The sequence below is a fragment of the Lepidochelys kempii genome, chromosome 2 (assembly GCF_965140285.1).
Source record: "Lepidochelys kempii isolate rLepKem1 chromosome 2, rLepKem1.hap1, whole genome shotgun sequence".
In the NCBI taxonomy this organism is placed as follows: domain Eukaryota; kingdom Metazoa; phylum Chordata; order Testudines; family Cheloniidae; genus Lepidochelys; species Lepidochelys kempii.
The window spans coordinates 192,249,524-192,277,337 of NC_136381.1; the positions used below are offsets into that span (position 1 = coordinate 192,249,524).

At 45.2% G+C, this 27,814-nt stretch overlaps 1 protein-coding gene across 11 annotated transcripts in view; it reads right to left on the bottom strand.

Moving 5' to 3' along the window:
* NEK11 (NIMA related kinase 11) overlaps positions 1 to 27,814 on the bottom strand; it is a 189,900-nt gene that overhangs the window by 18,152 nt on the left and 143,934 nt on the right. For all 11 annotated transcript variants that reach the window (XM_073333276.2, XM_073333277.2, XM_073333268.2 and 8 more), the window contains one exon: positions 15,995 to 16,091. In XM_073333276.2, the coding sequence (XP_073189377.1) occupies positions 15,995 to 16,091 (97 nt within the window). The remainder of the gene's footprint in view (positions 1 to 15,994; positions 16,092 to 27,814) is intronic.

A 27,814-nucleotide genomic window follows, 5' to 3' on the forward strand; every position in this document is an offset into this window, starting at 1 on the left:
CCACCCGCCCCCTCCCATACCATGGGTCCTAGGCCGCATGCCACTGCCCGTCTCTCCCCCAGCACCATCAGGGGTCCTGAGCCACTCCCAAGCACCCACAGCGCCCCTGGCCCACCCCCTCAGAGCACCCGTGGCCCCCTGGCCCAAGTTTTAGTCAGGGGTATATAGTAAAAGTCATGGACAGGTCACGGGCTGTGAATTTTTGTTTACTGCCTATGACCTGTCCATGACTTTTACTAAAAATACCCATGACTAAAACGTAGCCTTAATGATGGATAATAGGACATTTCTGCTGATGGGCTCATAGTTCAATGATACACTGTTTCTACTCCCTGAATGAGTTTTACACACCTACCACAAAATCTCAGTCTGAATAGCAATGATCAATATTAACAAAGTAATTTAAAAAAAATCAGTAAAGAAAATGGTCAATAACTGATTAACATAATCCATTATATTGCAATGCTTAGATATGAAAGTGCTGAAAGCAATTATCTGTCTCTGTTCTAGTGCTGAAGAAAGCTGCAGTAAGACTACTAAACTGTACCATATACAATAGGCAGCATAGCTGTAGCACAGAAGACCCTGGGTAACTTGTTAGAATGTTACTTTGTCAATAAAGATTTGAAAAGATATGACCTCACCCACCTTATTTCTTCATATGGGTCATTTTAAGGGACTGCCCATTTGCTGAGCAAGAAAGAATATTATATATAATTTAATGGACCCAGGAATTTCACTCATGGGGCCATTTCAATCAGGCAGTATTTATCTATTTTCTAGATTTAGTTGAAACAATTGTTAGTATCCAGGTCCTTAGTAACAACTGACACAGTCCAGAGCCTTAAAAAAAAAGATCAGACAACAGTCCCCAGATTGCAAACTGTTTCTAAACCTGCTGACATTCTGAGGCCTGGGTAAAATTAATTTAGTAAATATTCTGGCATTTAGCACAGTCACAGGTACAAAGACTTCCTATAAGTTGTCAGTCCAACAGCATCCATCTCTGAGCCAGATGAAGCAAAAATTCTCAACACATTAGACAGATAGATTTTTGACCCAATTTACTTTGCCTATTAATGTCTGTTGTATTTATTATACTAGACCAGATGCAGATATGTCTGAATAGTAGCTTCCTTCCATACACCACACAATTACTGCCATTAAAAGTCAACAATTACCCACAGTCATCACACAAGATTTACTTAAAATAGGGTAATAACTGCAGTATTGTATATACCACTTTTTGGTCATTGAGGGTAAAAGCTGATTATTATTTATTTTAAACGGTGACTTGATTTCTGTGGGTCTCTCTGTGGCCCAGGGACCTACCCATAAAAAGCTAGTTTGAAAGCTGACATATTATATTCTCAGAAGCAGGTGAAATTTCTGTATATATCCTTTACCAGAAACAAAAAGTAACATTTCTTTTTAAATTAAATTCACATATAAGCACAAAAAACTAGAATTTGAATATCAGAAAAAGGAAGAGACGAACAGACTTATCCATTTAATTAACTAACAAGACAGTGCCATCAATCTAGACAATTATTTGAACAATGGAAAAATCATCTTTTGGTATCGTGCACCAGAAGTTAATACTGGATGTACAACGACCTATTTTTTAGTCACAAACGAGCCAACTCTGTCAAAGCTGTAAATACTTGAAGTCATGTCAAAAGAGTGATTAATGGAGTCAGCTAACAAAAAGTTGGACTTGGCTTGTCATGAGTAATAGCAAGCATATTGCAGGAGAGCAATGTGCTAAGGGAACTTCTCACTAGATCCTGTAAAACAATACAGCCATATGAAAAATGGAGAAATGGCATACAAATGAATGAATTATATTAACCAAATCTATAATGTTACCAGCTGAAATTTTTCCTAAAAATTGAACATAGCTTCACTGCCTAAAAATATTTTCATTAACAACTTAACAAAGATTTTTTTACATTTATTGAATATAAATAGCAAAATCCAATATTTACTTTAATTAGTATCAGGTAGTATGTTGCAAATTTAAAATCCTCCCTGAACCACGTCTGACTTCAAAATAATTGCCCTTGAGTTGACGTGTACTTGCATTTATAGCTGAGGAATGCCTCACTATTCAATATTTGTATCTTCAACACTGTACACACAGAAATCAATATAGTAATAAAAAAGCCCGAGACAATGTTTGCAATATTCCTATTGGTAAAGCTTCTCTTTTTAGTATCAAGTGTCTCCTTCTGGTAACAATCAGCAGACGTGTTTGTTTAATGAATTACCTCACTTCTAATGAATGCCCGCTGCTTTTAACATACACCTTGTCCATGTCCAATGTTATCGTTTGTCAATAGAGCACAATTTACGTGTTGAGGACTTGCTCCCAAAGCTTGCATCCAAGTGACAACCTGACAAAATGGGCTGAGCTCGGGAGAGGTCTATGAAGGGAGTGGAAAGGCAGTACAGTTTCCCACAAGCTGCAAAGCAGCAGTGGTCACTCCTCAGACGTTACTGCACGCTCAGGACTGCAGTAGTCCTTTTGGCTGCTGTGCAATACTACAGAGGGTTCTGGAGATGCCCATCCATCGTTCCGCATACGCTAGTTCCTTCCCCAAATATTCTTCATGAAGGTATTCAGACATCCTGCACAGAACCCCACCCTCCGGCCCCCACCATGCATGATGGAACTACTGTATACCAGTCCTGCTGTATTCAGGGCCTTCCATATCTTGTGTGGGTCAGGAGAGGGCCAGATTTACACCTTAATGGCTTACATATGCTGCATGATGTGCAACAAATATAGCACAGTATGACAATTAAAATATATTGTGCGAGAAATGTACGAGAAAAAGAAACACTGATTTTCTTTTCAGAAAACACTGTAGTCTTAGATAACTTAGTGAACATATCTGTGCAAGACAAAAATGATGGAGCAAATAGGAATGCATTTGTAGTCCCACCTAGGCCCTGGTGAACAAATGAACAATATTTACATTTTAGCTAGCTAAATTATTTTCTTGCATATCTGTAAATCCTGCAGTGTCAGAATGTTGGGTTTACTAAACATTGTAATGATATGTTAAATATTGAAATAGACTATCGTTAATGATGTGCGAAAACATTCTCACATTTGCAAAATATTGACAAAAATCAACAATCAACTGTCTTATTAAGCCTTTTCAAGCTTGAAATCTGAATAGCTCAATCTGTGTTTTATTGTGCATGCACAGCATTAGAAAAACAAGGAAAAAATCCGTGCTTTTCATACAAAATAAGATGTAACAGGCATCCAATTTCCTTAATGTTGTAAACGTTATGGGCTACTTGACATTTCTTTAAAATGAGCCTTTAAAATACATATTTGTATTAATTTGTGCTATGTACGGTAGTGGAATGTAATTCATTATCAGACTGAATACAGATGATCTTGGGTATTTAAAGCAGGTTCAAGCTCACCTTCCTCTATAAACAATAAATGTCACAACAAACAATTCACGGCAGCAAGAGATAGTGAAATATACCATGGGGCTACAACTCTTAGCTCAATTAAGAAATTTAAAAAATCTGAACAAGGTTTCTTATATATATATATATATACACACACACACACACACACAAAAGCGTATTGCCTTCTTTTAGAGGTTAGAATGTGTTTCTTGTTAAGAGTCCCAGGACTCATTTAGCTCATTTTATTTTCCCAAGAAAACGTACCAAGGCTTAATAGTGGTTTTTTGCACTAGGATCTCTAGATCTTGTGCTCTTCTGCCTACTCTGACTGCCATCTTCACTTATTTTAAATTTACTCATCATGAATTTAGTGCTGGCAAAAAGTGTGGAAGTGATAGCCGGGGTGAAAGTAAGTTAGAGAACTTACCGGTACGCTGGAGTCCTGAGCAGGGAGCATGGCCTCAACCGGAAGAGGCGTGGCCTTAACCAGAAGAGGCAGGGTCTTAAATCCCCCGGCCCTTTAAATCTTGATTTAAAGGGCCCAGGGCTCCAGCTGCGGTCATGGCGGCTGGGAGCCCGGGGCCCTTTAAATCGCCCCCGAGTGATCAGCTGCGGAGGTGGCTGGAAGCCCCGGGGCTCGGGGGCGATTTAAAGGGCCCAGGGCTCCAGTTGCTACTACCGCAGCAGAGCCCCGGGCCATTTAAATCACTGAGGAGCCCTGGGGGCTCCTGACTGCCACCGCTACCCTGGGGCTCTGGCAGAGTTTTAAAGGGCCTGGGGCTTCGCTGGAGCCCCGAGCCCTTTAAATCCCCGCCTGAGCCCTGGGGTAGCGGTGGCCGGGCTCCATCAGGCATTTAAAGGGCCCCGGGGCTCCAGCTGCTGCTACCGCCCTGGCCCTTTAAATTCCCTCCGGAGCCCCGCCACCGCTATCCCAGGGCTTTGGCAGCAGAGCTCCAGAGGGGATTTAAAGGCCCGGGGCGGTAGTGGTGGCTGGAGCTCCGGGGCCATTTAAATCCCCTTCAGAGCATCGCCGCCTCTACCCCAGGGCTCAGGCAGGAATTTAAAGGACCGGGGCGGTAGCAACTGCTGGAGCTCCAGGGCCCTTTAAATCCCCGCCGCAGCCCCACTGCCGCTACACCAGGGATTTAAACTGCTGTCTGGGAAAGCCGGTCCCAGTACGGCACACCAGCTCTTACCGGCTCACTTTCACCTCTGGTGACAGCCCTATAAAGTGACGTTCTCGCTTTATCCACAGGTATAGCTCAGAAAGGAAGAGCAATGTAAGCTTCCCTGCATTGCCCTGAGGACAGTCTACAGATAGAAGGCTGACCTGCGAGAACGGTCCCTACAAGTGAGAGTGCAAGTTCGATCGCTGTGCACATTTAGTGGCTGGTTCAGCAAAGGACTTAAGCATATCTGTAACTTTAAGCATGACTAGTCTGACTCAAGACAAGGGGACTACTCCTGTGCATCAAGCTATGCACATTCTTAAATGCTTTGCTGAACTTGGGTTTATTCTTTGGCACCTCTCCTGAGAGAGCAATCAAGGGGGCTAATTAGTACCCATTGTGCTGGTATCCTTTGTACGGAGGACTAGCAAAAGGACGACCAAGTCACTTAGGCTATAGAGCTGAGTGATATATATTGGGGGATTAGTTCAGGAATGCTTTAAGTACTACAGCACATATGTGCCTGACCAAAACTCCACTCAATGGGAGTATTTCCACTGATTGCACTGGGCTCTGGAGCAGATTTGTATTTGGTACGGAGGTGTGATTTCATATTCCAAAATTATCAGTATGGAACCATCTGGGAACATCATATTCACATAAACAAAAAAGACAGAAACTTGGCCTGCTTGTGGACAGAAAGGGTAGCTCATTAAGTGCATTTACATGAGAACACCTCGAACTACTGTTACTTTGAACACAGTATAATAATTAAAACTGCAGATCAGTTCCAACCCTTATTAAACTCATTCAGTTTTTCCAGTATTTGCCGATGCTTCCTGCTAAATAAAAAAATCACAAACTAAATGTCTGGTATTATTTATAGGTTCTTATTTATAACAATGGCAGATGCCATAAAGCTGAAAAACAAGCTAAATGAAAGGCATCCCTCTGCATTATTTGGGTGCACAGAAGGTATAGTCTTCACATTTTCAAAGATGACAATTTCAAACTCAAAATACAGACTGCTTTTCCTGTTCAGCAGGAGGATAAAAATTATACTGGAAATGTGAATCCTGAGGTGTGTTAATTCTGTTTCCGTCGCTCTGTTTGTGGCTCTGCATGTATTCAACGGAAATGGGGCAGTCACTGGTAATGCATTTCCTTCTAGAGAAAACTGGAGTTAATCAAGCATTTTGATGTATTTCTTGTATAGGGGCTTGTCACCGGGTCTGGTGTATGACTCAGCTTGTAACCAGTCTCTTGGGAGTGACCCCTTAGCGTCAATACCAATGGCAGCACCATTAGGACAGCGACAAGCACTTTTGAAAATCCATCCAACAAACCTACTAGACTCCTTACCCCAATCCTTTGGAAACATGCCCAAATAATTTAGAAAACCTGTGCCTTAGCGTAGGCATAATCTGAGATGCTAATCTTAAAGACCACATGGAGCTCATTCGATGACGTCACTTGACCTTTCTTTCTGAATTTTCAAGAGAAACAAACACATTCAATGCCAACATCACAAGCACAAACAGCACATACACTTACTATTCATGAATCTAAACCAACAGTGCTAGGAGCGATCACAAGCCCAGAACAAAAATATCACCAAGTGCCTTTCTCTGCAGTGCCTGAAAGGCAATTTTACTTACACTCAGCAGGTGATAATGAAGTCTTTTGCCTGATCCTGATATGCTGCTGTGTGCAAGACTTTGGGAACTGAATAAGAGGCATTTACTGCTGTGCTCTAGGATCTTAATTTACTTAAAATTTGGGGGATAAGAGCCCTCTCTTTTTAGCCATATACATTTTATTGAATTCTCACCTGCACTTCTATTCAACGGACTCACTGTATGCGTTCATGGATACCTTTGTAAAGGAGCATGAAACACTCTGCATTGATAGCCCTTTCTCCCTTTTAATGTTTTTATTCCTTTTGATATTTTCAGGATCAAAAGAAAAAGATATGCATTCTATTTTGTATATATTCTGTTATTCTAAAACCAGCCATATTCAATAAGGCCCAAATCCCAATCCTGCAAGCAAAGTCCAAGGAAGAGAGTCCTGCATATAATACTGGGAAGGCTTGCGGGGAACAAAATCCTTGCTCTTTGCCAGAGATGGGCTGCAAATGCTACAACACTTTAAGAGTTGGAATAGTGAATGTGACCAATTTCACCTCACCTCCCCACAAAAGGCCTTTGCTGCCAATGGCTGTCTTGTTCCTTGTCCACCTACATTACTCCCTTCCACAATGAGACATGAACCCTTGTATGGAGATCTTCTTCGGGGCGCAGTGGGGGTTACAATTCTTCTGCATGGGATCTCCACTGCTTTGTCCCCCATTAGGCACCAGCACCATAGCTTTAAAATTGCTTTTGGCCTTAATGCTCCAGATTAGTCAAGTACAAGATTAGGATTTAAAGACTTTACCCTCCGCTTAGAAAGACGGGATGTTCATAGATTTTAAGGCTAGAAAAAACCAATTTTGATCATCCAGACTGACTTGTATTATGCAGGCTTTAGACCAGAGGTGGGCAAACTATGGCCCGCAGGCCACATCTGGCCTGCGGGACTCTCCTGCCTGGCCCCTGAGCTCCTGGCCCCGGAGGCTAGTCCCCGGCCCCTCCCCTGCTGTTCCTCCTCCCCCGCAGCCTCAGCTCACTGCGCTGCTGGTTCAATGCTCTGGGTGGCCGGGCTATGAGCTCCTGGGGCAGCGCAGCTGCAGAGCCCGGCCTGACCCGGTGCTCTGTGCTGCGCGACCATAGCGCTGCCAGCCACCGGTGCTCCAGGCAGCGCGGTAAGGGGGCAGGGAGCGGCGGGGTTGGATAGAGAGCAGGGAAGTCCGGGGTGGTGGTAAGGGCAAAGGGGTGTGGATAGGGGTCAGGGCAGTCAGAGGGCAGGAAACAGAGAGGTTGAATGGGGGCAGAGGTCCCGGGGCCAATCAGGAAGCAGCCCGGGGTGGGAGGTCCGGGGGCGGTCAGGGAGCAGGGCGTAGTGGATGCGAGGCGGCTGTTAGGGGACAAGGAACAAGGGGGTTGGATGGGGTAGGAGTCCTGGGGGGGGCTGTCAGGGGGCGAGAAGCAGGGGAGGGTCTGATGGGGTCAGGGGTCAGGCCATGCCTGCCTGTTTGGGGAGGCACAGCCTCCCCTAACCCGCCCTCCATACAATTTTGGAAACCCAATGTGGCCCTCAGGCCAAAAAGTTTGCCCGCCCCCACTTTAGAACCCTGGTAACTCCTGCATCAAGCCCATAACTTCTGGTTGACCTAGAGCATATCTTTTAGATAGATACCCAGTCTTGATGCAAAGATACCATAACAGAGACTCCACCACATCCCTAGGTAAGTCATTCCAATGGTTAGTTACCACCACTATTAAGAGTATGTCTGAATTTGTCTAGCTTCAGCTTCTAGCCACTTTGTCTGATACATAAGAGAGACCTTTCCTATCAAAAAAATCTTCTCTGTGGATGCATATATAGAAAGTGATCCAGTCACCTCCTATCCTGGTCTTGAATAACCCTCTTAACTTTCTGTTGGTTATTATAATTGCGCCACATCTTGGGAAGCACTTAAGAATATCCCCAGAAACCTTCCAGATACATGGTTGCACACATCACCTATCTTTTTCAAAACGAAACAAAGAACAGTTACGCACTTTATGCTAACTGCGGTTCTTCGAGATGTGTTGCCCAAATGGGTTCCACTCTTGGTGCACATACAGCTCATGCACTCCAGATCAGAATCTTTTGGCCAGCGGTGTCCAGTGGGGCCATGCCTATGCCCTGAGTGCCCTTACAGCCACCCAGCAGAGAGCAGACCAGGACCAACTGGCCCTCAGATCCTTTGCCAACAGAGAAAGCAGGTGCTATCAGACTCAGCAGTAGTGGGGAAGGAGGGCGGGCTGTGGAACACAGAGAGAGAACACATCTCAGAGAACAATAGTTACTGTAAAGTTACTGATCCTTCTTTGAATGATTGTCCTTATGTATTCCACTCTTGGCGACTCACAAGAGGTGCCCTCATGTAAGGGGCTGGTGCTCGGCGTCTGCCAAAGCAGGCTTCAGATCTAGATGCCGGGACCAAAGAAAATAATTTAGTAAACGTATGTACTGAACCTCAGATCGCTGCTTTACAAATTTCAACAATGGGAACAATGCTGCAGAAGCTGCTTGTGCTCTGACAGAGTGGGCTCTCGCCTGGGCAGAGGATTCTAGTCTAGCTACACGGGTACCAATCTGAAATCCATTTGGACAGTCTTTGAGATGATGTAGCTTGTCCCTTCATTCTTTCAGCAAAAACAAGAAATAAGTTTATTGAGACCCTAAAGGGTTTAGTTCTGTTCAGATAAAAAGACAGGATTCTAGGGACATCTAAAGTGTGACGCCTAGACTCCCCCCTCCCACACACACTTGGGTAGAATATTGCTTAGGAGGAGAAATGGTAAATATATCCTTTGGTTCAGATGAAACTCTGAGAGGACTTTGGGCAAAATCTTTGTTGGTAGAGGTGGAGAAAACAGAACAACCTTGCAAATTTCACCAATTTAATAATAATAGGACTTCTTGAGGTATTTGAACTGCCATGTCTATGTCATGTCTGCTTGAGTGGACTTCAACCACCCTTTCAAAAAAAAACCCACAAAAAAAACAAAAACAAAAACAAAACAACAATTATGGTGAAGTCTAACCTACTGAGCCCCACACAGGCACAAGGTCATGCAGCCTAACATTCCTAGACAAGTCCTGACCATTGTCAATGGGTTTGGCTAACTGATTTATGAGGTCTGACAATGGGGCAAACCTGCTTCAAGGTAAATATGCTCCTTGCCATTGTAGAGTCCGGAAGTGCTCCTACAAAGTCTATTTTTTGCATCAGCAGGAGTGATGATTTCTCTTTGTTGATTGGGAGCCCTGGAGTGGTGAAGAGCTGGAGTGCCAATGTATGCTGCCTGTGACTTGCTGAGGAGAGCGTCCCCAAATCAGCCAGTCATCAAGAGACAAACTAGAATGCCTTGTTTCCTAAAATGTGCTGCTATGACAACCAGACCTTTTGTGAAAACTCTTGGGGCTGTTGACAGTACTCTGGACAGGGCGTGTGAAGTCCCCTCTGCACATCTTAAGTATCTTCTGTGAGTAGGATGGATTGATACATTGAAATATGCATCCTGGAGGTGGAGAGCTGCAAGCCAGTCTTCAGGATCTAAAATAGGGATTACTGATGCCAGGCTCACCATTCCGAACTTGAACTGTGAACAATGGTGTTGAATTCTCTGCTGTCCAGAACAGGGCACCAGCATCCTATTCTCTTTGGAAAGTAAAGGAAATAAAACCCCTTCCCACTGACCAGATGAGGAACTTCTTCTATTGCTCGAAGAGTGTGGAGGGATTCCACCTTTTGTTGCAACAGTCTCTCAAGAAGATAGTCCCTGAAAACGGATGGGAAATGTAGGTGGTGAGTAGAAATTGCCTGAAACTGAATTGAATAGCCTGTTTCAGTGTTCTCAAGGACCCTCTGCTCAGTGGTAATGCTGTTCCAACTCCCTCAAAATAAATAGACTGATCTCCTAATGGCATTCCCAACAACTCTCAGCACAACCACCAAACTGTTTTGAAGCTGGTGTCTGTCTCATTGAAGCCGCAGTAGAAGAAGAAGGCGGCCTTCTCCAATGAAACTTCTGTTTGTCTCTAGGCAGTTTGGAGGGTCTTTGGCATGGCTGATTGTCAAGCTGTCCTGTAGTAGTTCAAGAGCATGGGTACCAACCTCAGGGCAAACTGTTAAGAAGCGGGGCACAAAATCCAAATGGATTGTGTGTTCTATTATTAGATTTCAGCAACCAAGTATCAAGTGTAAACTCCTCAAGCACTATAACAGCCTTAACATGGAGTCACAGACAGTCCTCTTGGGTACTCCAGTCTGTGTTGCCACTCAGGTAAGCTTGTCTATGTGACAGATGGTCCCTTACATCAAAAATCACAATAATATTCAAGTTATTCCCAGTCCCAAAGGACCAGTCACTTATCCCAGGTCAATTGCACCTTAGATCTCATGCGAAGGACAACACTTGTAGCCAATCCTATAGTAAACTATCTAAAGATGTATTAACTAGGAAAAGGAAATGAGAGCCATTTACAAGGTTAAAGCAAGTAAAGACATACACACAAATGAGTTCCAATTTTAATTTTCCAAAACTAATAGAAGCTTCTATAGTAAGCAAGTTCTAGGTGTCCTTTAGGGCTAACCCTGGCAAGCACTGGGGATCTTTTGCTTATGCTTAGTAATCCTTGCCCCCTCAGAGTCCAACCAACATAGAAGATACAGTTCCTCCTTTCTAGGACTTTTTGTTCTTCCCTCTTCTGCTTTGAGTTGCAAATTCAGCTGTTGGGAGGAATTCTCTTGCACGTCTCAACACCAGATGAACTATTGTGGAACATCACACAACTAAAGACTTTGTTGATTGCTCCCCCTTCACCTCCACCCCCACTGAAGATATCTTCACTGTGAAAAACAATAAAGGGGACTCCAGCAGGGCTGAAACAGTTAAACCGCCCAGTGCTATAAACTTCTGAGTATCAAGAGTAACAAATTGGAAAAGGTGCCGACGTGGTCAATACCAAAGGAATTGGCATCCCACTGCCAGCACTGAGAACACGGTGGCAGTCCAGACTCTGTACCAAAGGCAGCTTGTGACTGATTTTAGATGGTACTGAAGCATGGGATTGGCATCACTATGGGTGCCAGAGGGGCCTAAGTCAGGCCTTGAGTTACCTTCATTTAAAGTGGGAAGAGGAGATGTTTTCCTCTTTTTTAGCTAGATCCCTGGGATGGAGACCTGCACCTGTGCTCAGGGCCCAGGACATAGGCGCCAAGTTTCTATCTGCCAGGGAGTGCTCCCCGCCAGCTCTGCCCAGGACCCACCCCCACTCCACCTCTCCCCACCCCTGCTCTGCCCCCATTCTGCCTCTTCCTGCCCCCACCCCGCTTCTTCCCCGCCCAGTTCTGCCCCTTCCCCTGAGCATGCTGTGCCCTCGCTCCTCTCCCCCCACCCAGCACCTCCAATTGCAGCAAAACAGATGATCGGCAGAAGGTGCTGGGAGGGAGGAGGAGGCGCTGATTGGCAGGGCCCACCAGCAGGCACTGGGGGGAGGGGGATGATGGCATTTCAATTGCCCCCCTGCCTGCCCGCCCCCCGCCTCACCTCCCTGCCTCCTCACGAAGCACGGGGCCCCCAAAAGTGTGGGGCCTGGGGAGGTCACCCTGATTTGCTGTACCCTAGGGACTGCTCTACCTGTGCTCCTTAGAGGAACAGTGCTGCCTCCTATTACTTTTGGCTGCAGAGGAAGGGCTTATCTTCACTACGTGGGACTGTTACAATCGATGCAGCAGATGTCGATTTAGCAGGTCTAGTGAAGACCCACTAAATTGATGGCAGAGCACTTTCTGGTCGACCCCGGTACTCCACCTCTCTGAGAGGAGTAAGGTAAGTCGACCGGAGGGCGTCTCCCGTCACTGCAGCGCAGTGAAGACACCGGGGTAAATCGCCATAAGCTACGTCGACTTCAGCTACGTTATTCATGTAGCTGGGGTAGCGTAACTTAGGTTGATTTACCCCGGTAGTGAAGATAAGCCAAAGACTTGATAGGAGGAGCATCTGAGGAATGCTTTAGTGAGGAAGCAGAAGCCCTGGAGGTTAGCCCAGAGCAGGTGCCTGCTGGGGCATTTTCAGTGGCGGATTACTCAGAGCCAGAAGGGGTTTGTTAGCCTGGATCTGAAGCAGGTCTCATTGATTTGTCCAAAAATAAATAAATAAATTTTAAAAAAGAATCCTTCACTAATAAAGTTTGTTTGAAGAATGAATGACAAACAGAACCTTTCTCAGCAATATGCCCCTCACTGATACCAAACAAACATTTTGAGTGTCCATCAGTGAGGGGTACAGCTGCCTTACAAGATGAACAACACTGAGACCCAGGAGATTTTCATTGAACCATGAAGCTGCCCACCCGCTTCCAGGTAAACAAACATTAGGAAAAAAGTTCACTTAAAGTAAAACCTAATAAAACTATTATCCTAACTAACTACGAACAACACTGCTAGGGTGACTATATACCAACAAATTCATTTTAATGAGCACAAGTGCAAGATACAGTGACACGGCTCTCTCTGTTCTGTCTCATTGCCATGGCGGTAAGAATGTACTAAGGAACAGTTAGCTCCACTCTGTCCTTCGAGTCCTTTCGAGGGGTGATGCAAGACCATTGAGGGTGCAGGTGTGGCCTCAGACACTGCTGACCAAAAGATCTTAATCTTAAGTGTCTGGGATGCATGCGCACCATGAGTTGAATCCATGTAGCCAATCACTTAGAGAAGGAAATTAGTTTCCCTAAATATGGCAAACTGCAGCTGGGTATCTGAGTTATTATATTCAAAAAGCTCAATGACCTCATTCTACATTCCTGTAAGATGTTCTTTTAGCACCATCTCCTGACATCCTCTAATTATGAATACACTACAAAAATCCCTGTGCACCGATAGAGCTGAATCTGCTTATATTAGTACCCTGATAAACTGCATGTCTATGCACTGCCAGGGAACGGAGTCACAGAAATACTTAGTAATGACTCCAAACAATGAATACATGAAATCTATTTGACTGACTGTCCTGCCTGCTGTTGTCTGCAACCCCATTCACATTATTTACAGGTGTCAATTAACATTTGCTACCACACGCTTTTTGCTGTTTCACCCTCTGTTGACTAAATGCGTTTCTTTCATTAATGTAATTTGTAGTGTTTGTCGTGTACAATGCTTACCTTTAAAGCACGTCATAAAATAAAAGAGTATCTCTCAGCACAAAGTAGATAATGGGAACAATCATTAATTGGCATGCTTCTGGTTCCATAAAAATGTACCAGTTACAAGGATTCCACCGCACTTCCATTCCATCCTTATTGATCTTACCTTCTATGTCCCAAAGAGGACTCTTGAGCGACTGAGATTTTATGATAGCAAAATATACGATCTCTCTCTTTTATTGGAGCCTGTCAACTGGAAGGCCCTACAGTAAGGTTTGTAGAGTTGCAATTTTCTGACTGAAACTGAACAACACAACTCTGAATAATATTAATCTTGCTCTAAGCAGCATTGACTTGCACAGATTTGCAATGCATTATATGCTGGGTTTTTTTAGGGGAGCACAGAACAACTGATACTTGATGGTCCCCTTCTGGCCAGACACACACCCCTATTCACCCACCCTGCTTTGTATGCCCCCACGACAGTACTCTAAGCATGCATTGTTCACACACGGGAGGTTGCTGTGATCCCCGGGGGTGTGTGTTTGCATATGTGCTGCTTATCAGCCTTTTTCTTCCACCTCAACTTCCAGCCCCGTTTTCTTGCAATTAACATACTGTCTCACCTTTGCATGTTCGGACCGTGGCATGGTGCACAGCATACGATGGACAAAGGGCCCTAGAGCACTCTAACCACAGACAAATTCTGTGCATGCTTACATAATTAAGTGGTTACTTTGACTTACAAAAATAAGTTCTGATTTTAGTTTACAAAAAATTAAAAAAGCATAAAGGGACCACAGTGTAAAAAAAAAAAAAAACCCATCATTCTCAACATGTTAAACCAGGGTTTTCACCAAAATGTGTGTGTTTATTAAAATATTTCTGGGACATGTTTTCAAGCTAGTATAGCCTAGCACTCTCTTAACATTTCTGTCACGATTTTTAACTTACATAAGGAGCCCATCCTACAAGTTTCTGGGTGCCAAGAAATAATTTACATTACACATGGCCTGGCTCAGCAGCCCATGGAAACTGACAAACATTGTTTGTTGGAAAATGCAACTTTATTTTTAAATAGCTTAGCAAGACCATGGTCCAAAAGCTGACCCCAGCAAGCAGCACAGATAATGAAAACCTGGTCTACAAGCTGTAAGTTTTGTCTGGTGTCCTGCACAGAGAGTAATTTGGCAGAGCTCTATTTTTTTCAGCTGGAAATGAAAGACGTCTAAAGACATATAAAGATGTCTTGAATGGTGCAGATTTATCCTGTAACTCCATTTGCCTGCAGGGTGAAAGCTGCAAGGTTATTGGGTATTTTGTGTAACCAAACTCACCTCTGAACCACTGGGCACATGACGCACAGTGTCTCTTTCAAAAGTGCTCTCCATGAAAGTGGTACTGACAAGAATCAGATTGGCCAACGCTGCGTGACCTCAGTGCTATGGCCAATCCAGGAAGTAAAATCCTAGGGAGATGGTACATTTAGGACTTCTGTAAAATGGAATAGCCTCAGCTGGTTCAGGGTGACCATCAGTAAGACAGATATTTGGTAGCTACTTCTCTTGGGCCCATCTCTACTGGGCATTTTAGTGTAGCAGAGTGTTTTGAGCAGTGCATCAGTGCTATAATGTTTTTTTTTCTGTAGAGGTTTCAATTAAATTACTATTGCTAATAATTTGTGTTTATTGTTTGTATTTTGGTAACACCCGGAATGTGCTAGGCACTGTCCGCACACACAGGAAAACAGTGTCCTTGTCTGGAAGGACTCACAATTTAAGATCAGCGGAAATGTTGTAACACTGTACTTCAGTTCTGATAGAGCATCATAACTAATAGGTCACTATCTAGCTAGAAGTACAGTAAACCTGACATAGTTACTGTAATAATACTCTGTAATTACTGTAATAGGCATGAGCTGTATTAATATATATAATTAGAAGGGAAGCTACAGATCTCTGTTCTATTAAGGAAGTGAAATAATTATTTATTACAGCTGAGATTTTCAAAGGAGCCATTTTCAAAGGAGCCTAATGGAGTTTCAATGGGAGTTTGATGCCTATCTTCCTTAGTCTTCTTTGAAAATCCCAGCTTACAGCACTACTATCCTTATTTAACCGGTACAAGACCATTGGAAAAAACCCATTGCAGGAATGACGGAATAAAGGCCAAAGGGCAAGTAAGGGAAAGAACACAACAACATGAACGTCTGCCGCTGATTTATGGGGTTTGTGTTGAGATGATAAAAAAGGGGAAGTTCAGAACAACACAGAAAGCTATGAAGACACAGTATGCTCCTGGAAAGGCTGACAGGGATTGTGCCGATTACAGGGGAACCGTTCAGAAGCAACGGTTAAGCTTTCCCTCAACTGGTGCAGACGAGCGTTCCGTTGTAATGAACATTCTGGGATCCATTTCACAATCTCTCTTTTCTAATCTCTTCTCCCCACTCCCAACCATATCCTGTCGTCGTTCAAAACTGTCAACTTGGTCTAAGTATTGCTTTCATAGATATATATGCTACTTACTCCCTCATGCATTTCAACTTGGTCCAAGTATTGCTTTCATAGAAGATATGAGCTACTTACTCCCTCATGCGTTTCAGCTTGGTCTCAGCCATGGTTTTGTTGATTGCTCTCGATCCCTGGGGCACGACTGGAGCCACGCTGGTGACAGTCCCAGAACCTACAAATCAATGCACAGACACTCAACCTTATTCATCTTTATCTCATCAGTAGCGCTGCAGATTCAGGACAATATTCAAGGGCAATCAGAAAATGGAAGATAATTCCCCTTTGTCACATGGTATTGCTGTATTAAAGATAAATTAGATTATTATATGCACATTGAGACAACTCAGTTCAGAGGGATAAGCAGATTTACAGTTTACAATAATTGTCATCCAACCATTGCATTACACAAAAAGGTCTTTCACATGGGAAAAAACTGGGACAGAGAAACTATTCAACAAAAAGAAATCTACTTAGACTCGTTTTCTGTTTCGTTCACTTTCCTTGTATTTATTTATAGGAACAAGATCCTTCTGACAGCCAAGTTCCTCCTTTGGCTTGATCGTGTACTGAGGTTTCAGTGTTGTGCTTACAACATCAGACTTCTGCTGTTGTAGGTGAAGGGATTTCCGCAGTATTCACCATTTACCTACTGCACAGGGGCGTTGTGAGCTCCCCAGTGATTTTAGGAGTGTAGCTGAAAGAGCCGGGGTCAGAATAAGACTAGTTCCAGCCCTTTTAGAAATGGTCAAGAGACAGCGCTGCTCAGGGTGATGGGTAAGAGGAAGGCTGCCTGACTGCTGTGAAGAGGTTGTTATGACAAAGCAAGGCATAATACCTTCTGGGGCATGGAGGAAGGTGCAGGGCTGCAGCTTCTGATGCATCTTTAATAAAGTATAGCCAGCACCCCCCTGACAGTGTCCAACGTGCAGAAGAGGAGAGACCATGGAGCCACCTTTGCTTAACCCAAAAACACCTCTTGGGGCTGCTAGAGCTTCAGGCTGTTCAACCCCCTCCAAATAATGGCTCTCTCTTGCCTAGGTACACTAGCAGACCCCTTTACTTCTCCCTCACCCATGAATGGCCAGCCACACTTTGACCCGTGGTCTTTTTTATGCCTTTCAAGCTTAGACCTGTGCTCTCGATATAATGGAGCATGCCAATCAAGCAATTTTGTCCCATAGAGTCAGAAATGCTGTGGGCTTGCTACAGCTCCCCTTGTATCTGGGAAGAGGAAATCCTTATGATGTCAGTAGCAGCCTGGGTTTCAATTGGTGTCTCAGGTCTTGTCTACACAAAGAATTAGACCGCAGCAAGCTGGGAGTGAATCTACCCTCACTAGCCTGCCAGGGGCACCCTGCTGATACACAGTACAGTGTTCTGATCTAGCTCTCTTGGAAACAGGCCTAGACCAACGTGCATTAGCAGGACTGTTAATGCATGGGGTGCACATGAACAGTTAGACCGTAGCGGGCAAGATTCACACCCCAGCTTGCCATGAACGAAATGTTAGTGTAGACAAGTTCTCAGACTTTGAAGGCAGAAGGAAACAGCAGCCACAGGATTAATAATAATATTTCTATATGTTCTGTGAAACTGAGAGGTTTTATGTAACTACTATACAATGGCAACCAAAATAATAGGCGGGGGAGGGGGGAATCAGTTACACAACACCCATGCTTTAAAATCCAGTTCTTCTTTACTTTCACTTCAGTTATAATATGATATTAGCAGCCATTATACTCACAAGATACAAGCATTAATAATTGATGCTTTACCATTGAACGATAGGATTATGAGCATTCAGATGGTGCCCAGCCTTGTTTCTTGCAGTCTTTGAGATACTGGCCACTAAAATCATGTTGTTATTGAAGTGAGGGGGGGATAAGACGAGTGGGAGCAGTCAGATATGTTTTATAAGTGAGGTTACAGCTCACAAGCCTCCAGGTTTAGAAAATGTCAGCTACCCTTCACTGAAAACTAAGACAATCACTGGTGATAGTGAAATACAGACTATCGAAGGCCATTTACCAGATAGGCGAGGTTGCATTCAGTAGCCCAAGCTACTTGTCTGGTTCCTAAATATTACTATGTACCCAAGGTTTTGTCTATGTGCTTATAGTTAAAATGGTGAGAAATGACTTGCTCGGTTCTTGTCAACAATTAATTTGCACCGCAGCTAGTTAAAAAAATATCACTCTAAGTTTCTATGCTTGTAGCGGTTCAATTTCAGGGCAAAACTATGTAAACACTCTTCTAGTAACTTGGTCAAGCATGATGCAAACATGTGTATGAATGGGTTTATCAACAGGAAGACATTGAGGAAAGCTGATTCGAATAAACTAAAGTTGTGTGAGTTTTAAAGTATATTTGATACACTGGATTAAACTCTGTGTGAACACTCTCATTAAGAATTAAAGTGACCTTAATTCAGTTTAGTGAAATTCAATGCCCAACTGAATCAAACTAAACTGAATTAAGGTTATTTTAATTGTGAATGAGAGTGTCTTCACAGGGGCGTAATGCAATGTAACTAATCCACTTTTAATTTACACCTTTAGTTAATGCAGATTAACTTCCCTGAATGTCTCTGTGTACAGAAGCCCCTTATCAACTTCAACTGTGTTATCATTCAATCTCTTGGGGCTTGGCTACACTTGCGAGTTACAGCTCATTAAAGGAGCCCTGGGCGCACTAGCTCACTACCCGTCCACACTGGCAAGGCACGTAGAGCGCTCTGACTCCGCGGCTGGTCTGCTCCTGGTACCTCCACCTTGGCGAGTGGAATAACGGTTGATGCGCCTCCGCTGGAGCGCTGAGGCGCCATTGTGGATGCCCTGGTCTATTAATGCACTCTGATCGGCCTCCAGAAGTGTCCCACAATGCCTGTTCTAGCCACTCTGGTCATCACTTTGAACTCTACTGCCCTGCCCTCAGGTGACCAACCATCAGACCCACCCTTTAAATTCTCTGGGAATTTTGAAATTCCCCTTCATGTTTGCTCAGCCAGACGTGGAATGCTCTCAGCGCATCTTTCCAGGTGACCATGCCGCCACACGATCCCCAGTATGGAGCAATGGCGAGGTGCTGGACCTCATCAGTGTCTGGGGGGAGGAAGCTGTCCAGTCCCAGCTGCACTCCAGCAGTAGGAATTACGATACCTTCAGGCAGATATCAAGGGACATGATGGAAAGGGGCCATAACCGGGATGCAGTGCAGTGCAGGGTTAAAGTGAAGGAGCTGTGGAATGCCTTCCGCAAAGCCCACAAGGCAAACAGCTGCTCCAGTGCTGCCCCCATGACCTGCCATTTCTACAAAGAGCTGGATGCGATACTTGGGGGGGGGCAACCCCATCTCCACTCCTAGTACCCTTCACAGGCCAGTTCAACAAGGCAGGAGGAGGAGCAAAGTGGGAGCAAGGGTGCTGAGGTGGAGGAAGACATCCCAGAATCCCTATATGCATGCAGCCAGGAGCTGTTCTCAAGCCAGAATGAAGGTAGCAAGTCATGGAGGCCGGTGCTTGGGGAAGGACAAACACCAGAGGAGGTTTCCGGTAAGCAGCTTTTATTTTGGGAAGGAAGTTATTCGGTGTGGGCTCTTGGGGCGAGGAGGGTTAGGGCTGCATGCATGCCTAGATGCAGAATAGGGCGTCTATGTGCTCTCTCATATCGCGGTAATCGGCCTCAGTGATCTCTTCAAAGGTCTCATCCAGAACTTGGGCAATGCGCTTGCGCAGGTTTCTCAGGAGAGCCACCGTGGTCCTTGTCCCAGTAAGCCTAACTTGTCTGCGCCACTGTGCCATGAGGGGCGGGGGGACCACTGCCGCACACAGGCAAGCTGCATATGGGCCAGGGCGGAAGCCGCATTGCAGTAGAAGACCCTCTCTTGCTTCCCAGGTCATCCTCAGCAGCGAGCTATCTTCCAGGACGAACTCCTGTGGAAAATGTGGGGACAGTGTTCAGTATAGGGGCCCCCTGCCACTGTTGGCTCTCCCCAAGGCACAGAAACCCAGAGGACAGTACAGCCGTGGAACAATCAGTCATGCTTGACCCTGTGCTTAATCACCATTTTGGGGCTCCCGTGGGCTATGTGCGCTCGCTTTGGGACGGGCAAATTATATTATTGGGTAGACTGTGCTTGCCCTTAAGTGTGGGGAATCATTGATCTGTCTGGCGTGAACAATGCTGCCTCTGTTAAGTGTTGCATTTTGCCTTTACAGATACAACCTTGAGATCTCATCCATCTGTGTTATCACCGGCCGACAGACTCCAAAGAATCAGAAAGAGGCCACGTAGACACAAGGAAGACATGTTGCATGAAGTAATGCAGCATTCATGCCCGGCAAACTTGCATCAACATGATTCCAACGGTCGACTTCCCCACTCCGAACTGTTTAGTGACCGATCGGTAGCTGTCTGGAGTTGCCAGCTTCCAGATTGCAATAGCCACCCGCTTCTCCACCATCAGGGCAGCTCTCAACCTCATGGCCTTGCGCCGCAGGGTCGGAGTGAGCTCCTCACACAGTCCCATGAAAGTGGCTTTTCTCATCTGAAAGTTCTGCAGCCACTGCTCGTTATCCCAGATGTGCATGACGATGTGATCCCACCACTCAGTGCTTGTTTCCCGAGCCCAAAAGTGGTGTTCCACTGTGGTCAGCACCTCCGTGAATGCCACAAGCAAACTTGTGTCATAGGCGTTACTCGAGTCGATATCGTCGGAGCCCTCACTGTCACTTTGGATCAAAAGGAATAACTTGACTGCCAAATGAGACTCGTCAGCATACTCCTCAGCAGTTTGGGCTCCATTCCCACAGACGGAAAGGAAAGACAGAGCGCGCAGTACAAAAAATGTTGAAAGATGGCACCAAATGTGGATGGAAGCACAGGGATTGCTGGGATGCGAACCGATGCATCACAAGGCATTGGGACAGGACCCAGAATGCCCCGCACCCTCTGCCCTCTTCCCACAAGCCACAGTGCCAGAATGGGAAGAGGGGCTCTGTGGGATAGCTGCCCATAATGCACCGCTCCCAAATGCCACTGCAAATGCCGCAAAGGTGGCCACGCCAGTGCGCTTGTTCCCGTCAGTGTAGACGGACTGCAGCGCTTTCCCTCCTGCGCTCTCGGAAGGCGGGTTTAACTCACAGCACTCTGCATCTGCAAGTGTAGTTTAAGGGCATGGCTACATTTAAAAGGCTGCAGCGGCACAGGGTGCAGCTGTACTGCCGTAGCGCTTCAGTGAAGACGCTTCCCTTGCTGACAGAAGCGCTTCTCCCGTCAGTGCAGTTAACCCACCTCCCCAAGAGGTAGTAGCTATGTTGCTGGGAAAAGCCCTCCCATCAACATAGTGGTGTCTACACCAGGAGTTTAGGTCAGTATAACTGAGTCGCTCCGGGGTGTGGATTTTGCATACCCCTGAGTGACGTAGTGCTGCTGACATGAGTTGCTAGTGTAGACCAAGCCTAGGAAACGTTGGAGCGGTCAGTACGTTGCAGGTGCTACACAAAATGATGCTGATGACTTGGTAGGTGGCATTGTTCGCTCTCAATCAGTATTGTACCAAGGCCCTAGTATGATGCTTCGGGCCTCAGTGCTATTGCCACATTTCAAATATGAGATAAAACTGATGTCCTGACTACCTGTGCCTTAAAAAGAAGGCGCAAATGGTACTTTTCTTAAGACAAAGTCGTATTAAGCCTGGCAGCCCGATAAATTCTAGTGAATAGTAATATTGCAGGGTAGACCATGGTGGTAAGAAGCTAGTATATTCTCCTTGTAGTAGTGTCCTGGCATATTTATTGCTCCAATACTTTTGCTTCTTCTGCTCTGACATTTCTTTATTAAAGACATCCTTCTTGACTTTCTGGGAACTCATGCTAAATAAACCATTCTTACTTTGCCTTCTCTCCATGTTGGAGAGTGGCCAAAGAAAACTTGGTCTCAAAACACAAACTAATATCTTCCCCTCCACTAAACAACATCTTATGGGTATTGTATAGCTGATGCAAGGGCATCAGGCTGGAGTATCCTGGGAAGGGGCTGTTATAATTAAATATGGGGTTTCAGTTAAGGTTGGTGAAGAGCTTTCTGTACTGCTAGCGTAACGATCCTCACAGACTTTTCCAAAGGTGCTTGGTAACCCCGGCCTCAAAGAAGGTATTTATTTCATCAGAGGTATTTTTCTGTAAGCAGTCACACGACATTTTGCATCTAGTTCAGATCAGTTTATTCACTACTCCTGAGGGCATTCTGCTCAAAAAAATTAAAAATTCTGTGCCAAAAAAATAAAAAAATCTGTGCACAATATTTTAAAATTCTGCAAATTTTTTCAAATGAATGTGGAGGTTCCAGTACGGCATTGGAGAGCACAGGCCACTGGCTGCACAGAGGTGGGAGATCACTGTGCAGCTCCCCCCAGGACACAGACCCAGTTGTGAGGTTGCACCCAATCCTGACAGAGTGCAAGGACCGGGCTGGCCCCAAAAACACCCCAGGGCCCTGTTCCTCCATGCCAGGTGCACCAGGTGTGGGCAGGCAGGCAGGCTCAGGAAGGCAGGATCCAAATGTGGAGGGGCTCAGTGTCGGGGGATCCAGGTGTGTCCCACACAGAACCTCTCAAACCAATCTGAGTGTGAGCAGCTCAGTGGAGGATCTGAATGTGGGAGGGGGGGATCTGGATGCAATGGTAATGGGACTCTGCAGGGGGGTTCAGGTGAAGATGGTTTGGGTTCAGTGGAGGAGGTCTGGGTGTGGTGGGGCTAGAACTCAGCAGAGAGGGTCTGAGTGGGGGCGTGGCTCAGTGTGGCATCCAGGTACTGGGGGAGTGGGGATCCAGGTGCAGCTGGTTGGGGCTCCATAGGGTGGGGATCTGGGTGAGGGTGGCTCATCAGGGTGGTCCAGCTGCAGTGGGAGTGGGGCTCGCCCTGGGGGTTCTGAGTGCGGGGGACATGAGGCTTGGCATGAAGGTCTGCTATGAGGGGGTCTGGATGCACAGGGGTTGGGTGGATTGGGGAGCAGCTCCCTCTACAGTGATCCCTCCCCCTATAGCTGAGGAGTGATGGGTGCAGGAAGCGTAGGGGAGGGAGTGAGTTTGCAGAGCTTCCTACAGCCAGGGGAGAAATCTGGGGTTGGGTCTGACAGCAGCTGAGCCCAGCATAGGGTAGGACCCAGCACCAGCCAGGTCTTCCCCAGTCCCACCTCCTGCCCCACAGTGATTTACCTCTCTACCAGCTGCCCCGGGCACCTGAAACATACTGCTGGGGAGGGGCGCATGACCATTCTTGGGGTTTCCCTTTGCTTTCCCATCAGAAAGTCATTTTTCTGGAGGGAAGCAAAGAAATCTGCAGGGAATATAAATTCTGTGCATGTGCAGTGGTGCAGAATTCCCCCAGGAGTAATCCACCCATAAATCAGCATTAAATGATAGTTATTTGGCCACTATCTAAAGGAGAATAGCCAATCATTGCACACTTATTTAACACAATGAAATCTCTATTGATTCTTCAGATAATTTAAAATAAACTGTTCAGAGCACAGACATTTCAAAGCTATAAGATGGACAGCTTTCTAAGTTTATTTTAGGGGCAAATGACCTCCCCAGCATCCAGCCCAGCTAGCTAGCCTGATTGCTGGGGACATCTGGAGAGGGAAAATGGGGGAAGACCCTCCCCTGCCCTCACGTAACCAAGCAGCAGCCTCTATGGCCTCAGCATTCCCCCTCCTTCCCCTGGCTCCACTGGATGGTGAAGGACTGGAGGATCTCCACAGTAACAGATCCTCTGGTCCACATCTATTCACAGATTTTAAGGCCTGAAGGGACAATTGTGATTAGCTCTTTCATAACATAGGCCAGAGAAGTTCACACAGCGATTCCTACCTCCAGCCCAATAATTTGTGGTTGAGCTAGAGCATATCTTGTAGACAGCCAAGCTTAAAGACTTCATGTGATAGAGAATTTATCACATCTTTCAGTAAGTTGTCCCAATGGCTAATTACCCTCACTGAAAAATTTGCATCTTATTTTCAGTTTGAATTTTTCTAGCTTCAACTTCCAGCCACTGGATCTTGTTATACTCTTACCTGCTAGATTAAAGAGCCCTCCAGTATCAAATATCTTTGCCCTTTGCAGCTACTAATACAAAGTGATCAAATTTCCTCTAACCTTCTCCTTCTATAAACTAAACAGACTGAACGCCTTAGGTCTTTCATTTCCAAATTTTCATTCATTCCTGTGGCTTTCTTCTGAGACCTCTCCAATTTTTTAGCTTTTTTTTTTAAATATATAAACAGCATGGAGAGAGGATTCCATCCCTGTCCTGTCTGATGCAAAACTTACCCTGTATGCAGCTGTACAGGCAACCCAAAACGAATAGTGGACTATACTGAATTGTTAGTATAATCATAATGACCCAGTAAAAACCCTTTATTCCCAGTGAAGTCAAGCGGACTTTAAAAGGGTCAGAATTTCATCCTTTGAAACTAAAACTGAGTTTTTACACTGAAAAAACCCTACTCACGGCCACTTTTACGCTGAAAAATAGATTGCATAGAATATCAGGGTTGGAAGGGACCTCAGGAGGTCATCTAGTCCAACCCCCAGCTCAAAAGCAGGATCAATCCCCAATTAAATCATCCCAGCCAGGGCTTTGTCAAGCCTGACTTTAAAAACTTCTAAGGAAGGAGATTCCACCACCTCCCTAGGCAACGCATTCCAGTGTTTCACCACCCTCCTAGTGAAAAAGTTTTTCCTAATATCCAACCTAAACCTCCCCCACTGCAACTTGAAACCATTACTCCTTGTCCTGTCCTCTTCTACCACTGAGAATAGTCTAGAACCATCCTCTCTGGAACCACCTCTCAGGTAGTTGAAAGCAGCCATCAAATCCCCCCTCATTCTTCTCTTCTGCAGACTAAACAATCCCAGTTCCCTCAGCCTCTCCTCATAAGTCATGTGTTCCAGACCCCTAATCATTTTTGTTGCCCTTCGCTGGACTCTCTCCAATTTATCCACATCCTTCTTGTAGTGTGGGGCCCAAAACTGGACACAGTACTCCAGATGAGGCTTCACCAATGTTGAATAGAGGGGGACGATCACGTCCCTCGATCTGCTCACTATGCCCCTACCTATACATCCCAAAATGCCATTGGCCTTCTTGGCAACAAGGGCACACTGCTGACTCATATCCAGCTTCTCGTCCACTGTCACCCCTAGGTCCTTTTCCGCAGAACTGCTGCCTAGCCATTCGGTCCCTAGTCTGTAGCTGTGCATTGGGTTCTTCTGTCCTAAGTGCAGGACCCTGCACTTATCCTTGTTGAACCTCATCAGATTTCTTTTGGCCCAATCCTCCAATTTGTCTAGGTCCCTCTGTATCCTGTCCCTCCCTGCCACCGTATCTACCACTCCTCCTAGCTTAGTGTCATCCGCAAATTTGCTGAGAGTGCAATCCACACCATCCTCCAGATCATTTATGAAGATATTGAACAAAACCAGCCCCAGGACCGACCCCTGGGGCACTCCACTTGATACCGGCTGCCAACTAGACATGGAGCCATTGATCACTACCCGTTGAGCCCAACAATCTAGCCAGCTTTCTACCCACCTTATAGTGCATTCATCCAGCCCGTACTTCTTTAACTTGCTGACAAGAATACTGTGGGAGACCGTGTCAAAAGCTTTGCTAAAGTCAAGAAACAATACATCCACTGCTTTCCCTTCATCCACAGAACCAGTAATCTCATCATAGAAGGCGATTAGATTAGTCAGGCATGACTTCCCTTGGTGAATCCATGTTGACTGTTCCTGATCACTTTCCTCTCCTCTAAGTGCTTCAGGATTGATTCTTTGAGGACCTGCTCCATGATACTTAATGCATCACCAGTAACATTGCCTCTATTGACTTGGTATGTGCTAGTTAGACCTCCACAGAGCTATGTGAAACTGCAAATATTTGCTTCATGATAGCTTTAAAAATGAAAGTGTCCCCGTAGATTCTGACCAGCACAAAATCTGCATCAGTTCCCAATATTTCTGTACAATTCATAGCACTTTAGAACAGCTCTTTAATTAAATTAAATCCATGCCAAATCTGTAAATGCCATGTCGTGTGCAAGTTACCACGTGACTGTGTGAACTAGGTATTCTGCTTTGCGAAAGTCATATGGAGTCTGGAACCACATTCAAATGAAGAGAATTCACAGAATGAAAATGGTGGTGAGAAGAGCGGAGGCCATGGATCCCATTTCTAATTATTGTGTCAGTGACACACAAACATATTAACTCTGGTATGAATACTTCCAGCATACTTCTGAATACTCTTGACAAGTATGGTACTTAGTAGCTGCTCAGAGCATCAGAGATCTTACTGAAGTGGATCCTGATTTTTCACATCCCACTTTCTAACTTTAGTGAAAGGCTTTATTTATGTGTTACAATATGTAATACAGGAAACTGTAATATAAGGAATGGTACCTCATACAAAACATTGCCAGAGAAAAATTTTATATTTTTACTTTAAAATCTTCCTGAAAAACAATTCAACTTAATCCCATTATAAATCCCAAATGAAAAGCCCAAATGACAAAAAACCAAGTGAAATGTGAGGTTCTCATTTCTAATGACTAGGGCTCCGTGTCTGTCACGGAGGTTGTTGGAAGTCATGGATTCTATGACTTCCTGAAACCTCTATGACTTCTGCAGCAGCCAGTGTGGCTGATCCCAGAGCCATCCAACCAGCCCGCCCCAGGGACAGCCACACCGGCCGCTGCTGGAGCGGCTCTGCAGTGAGCCACTCGGGCAGCCCCACAGCCAGCTGCACCGGCATTGCTGGTGGGCCCCAGGGAACCAGCTGAGCAGTGGTCCCAGGGCAGTGGGAGCAGCAGCAGGTGGGCAGCCCCAGGGGTGGCCGGAGCAGCTGCTGCTCAGTGGCCCCGGCAGCTGGTGCTGCTGACCTTGGTGGCCCCCTCGCAGCTGGTGCTGCTGGCCCCTGCCCCCACAAGCAGCAGCCTGCCTAACCCCCAGCTAAGATTTAGTCAGGGATATATAGTACCCCTGTTCATTGTGCAAGAAAATATGGACAGAGGAGAAAGTGCCGGAAGAATGGACCCTCAGTATCATAATCAAGTTACCAAAGAAAGGTGATCTAAACAATTGTTCAGAGTGGAGGGGAGTAACATTTCTACCTGTCACAGGGAAAGTATTAGCAGCAGTCCTCGGGAACAGAACGAAAAGAAAGATGGATACCATCCTACATGAACAACAATTGGGATTTAGACAAGGAAGATCATGCACAGATGCTATTTTCACCCTCAGACGGATTATTGAAAACACAATTGAATTCCAAGGCAGTCTTGCTATCAATTTTGTGGGCTTTCAAAAGGCATTTGATAGTGTAAACAGAGAAACAATGCAGAAAATTGTGGAACTTATTGGAATTCCAATAAAATTAATTAACATTATGAAGGCATTCTACACCAATTCAAAATGCTACATTAAAATGGATTGAGTAAGCCATTCAGCATCAAGACAGGTGTAAGGCACAGGCGTGCATCTTGTCTTCCTTTTTGTTTATGCTAGTCATCGACTATGCATTAGAACAATGCAACAGTGATACATATGGCCTAAAATGGAACAATTCAAGGCTATTTGATCTAGACTTTGCTGACGACATCGCTCTTATTGCTGAAGATGCCAATGGACTACAAAAATGCACAAACCAAGTAAAAGTAGTAATGGAGAAGAGAGGTTTGAGATACAATGCAAACAAATGTAAAATCATGTTAATGGGGACCATAGGGACAGAAATCAAACTGAAGAAGAGAAACTGGAGAAGGTGGACAATTTTATGAATCTTGGAAATACTATCAGCCAACATGGTACTAGTTCCGAGGAAACAAGAAGAAT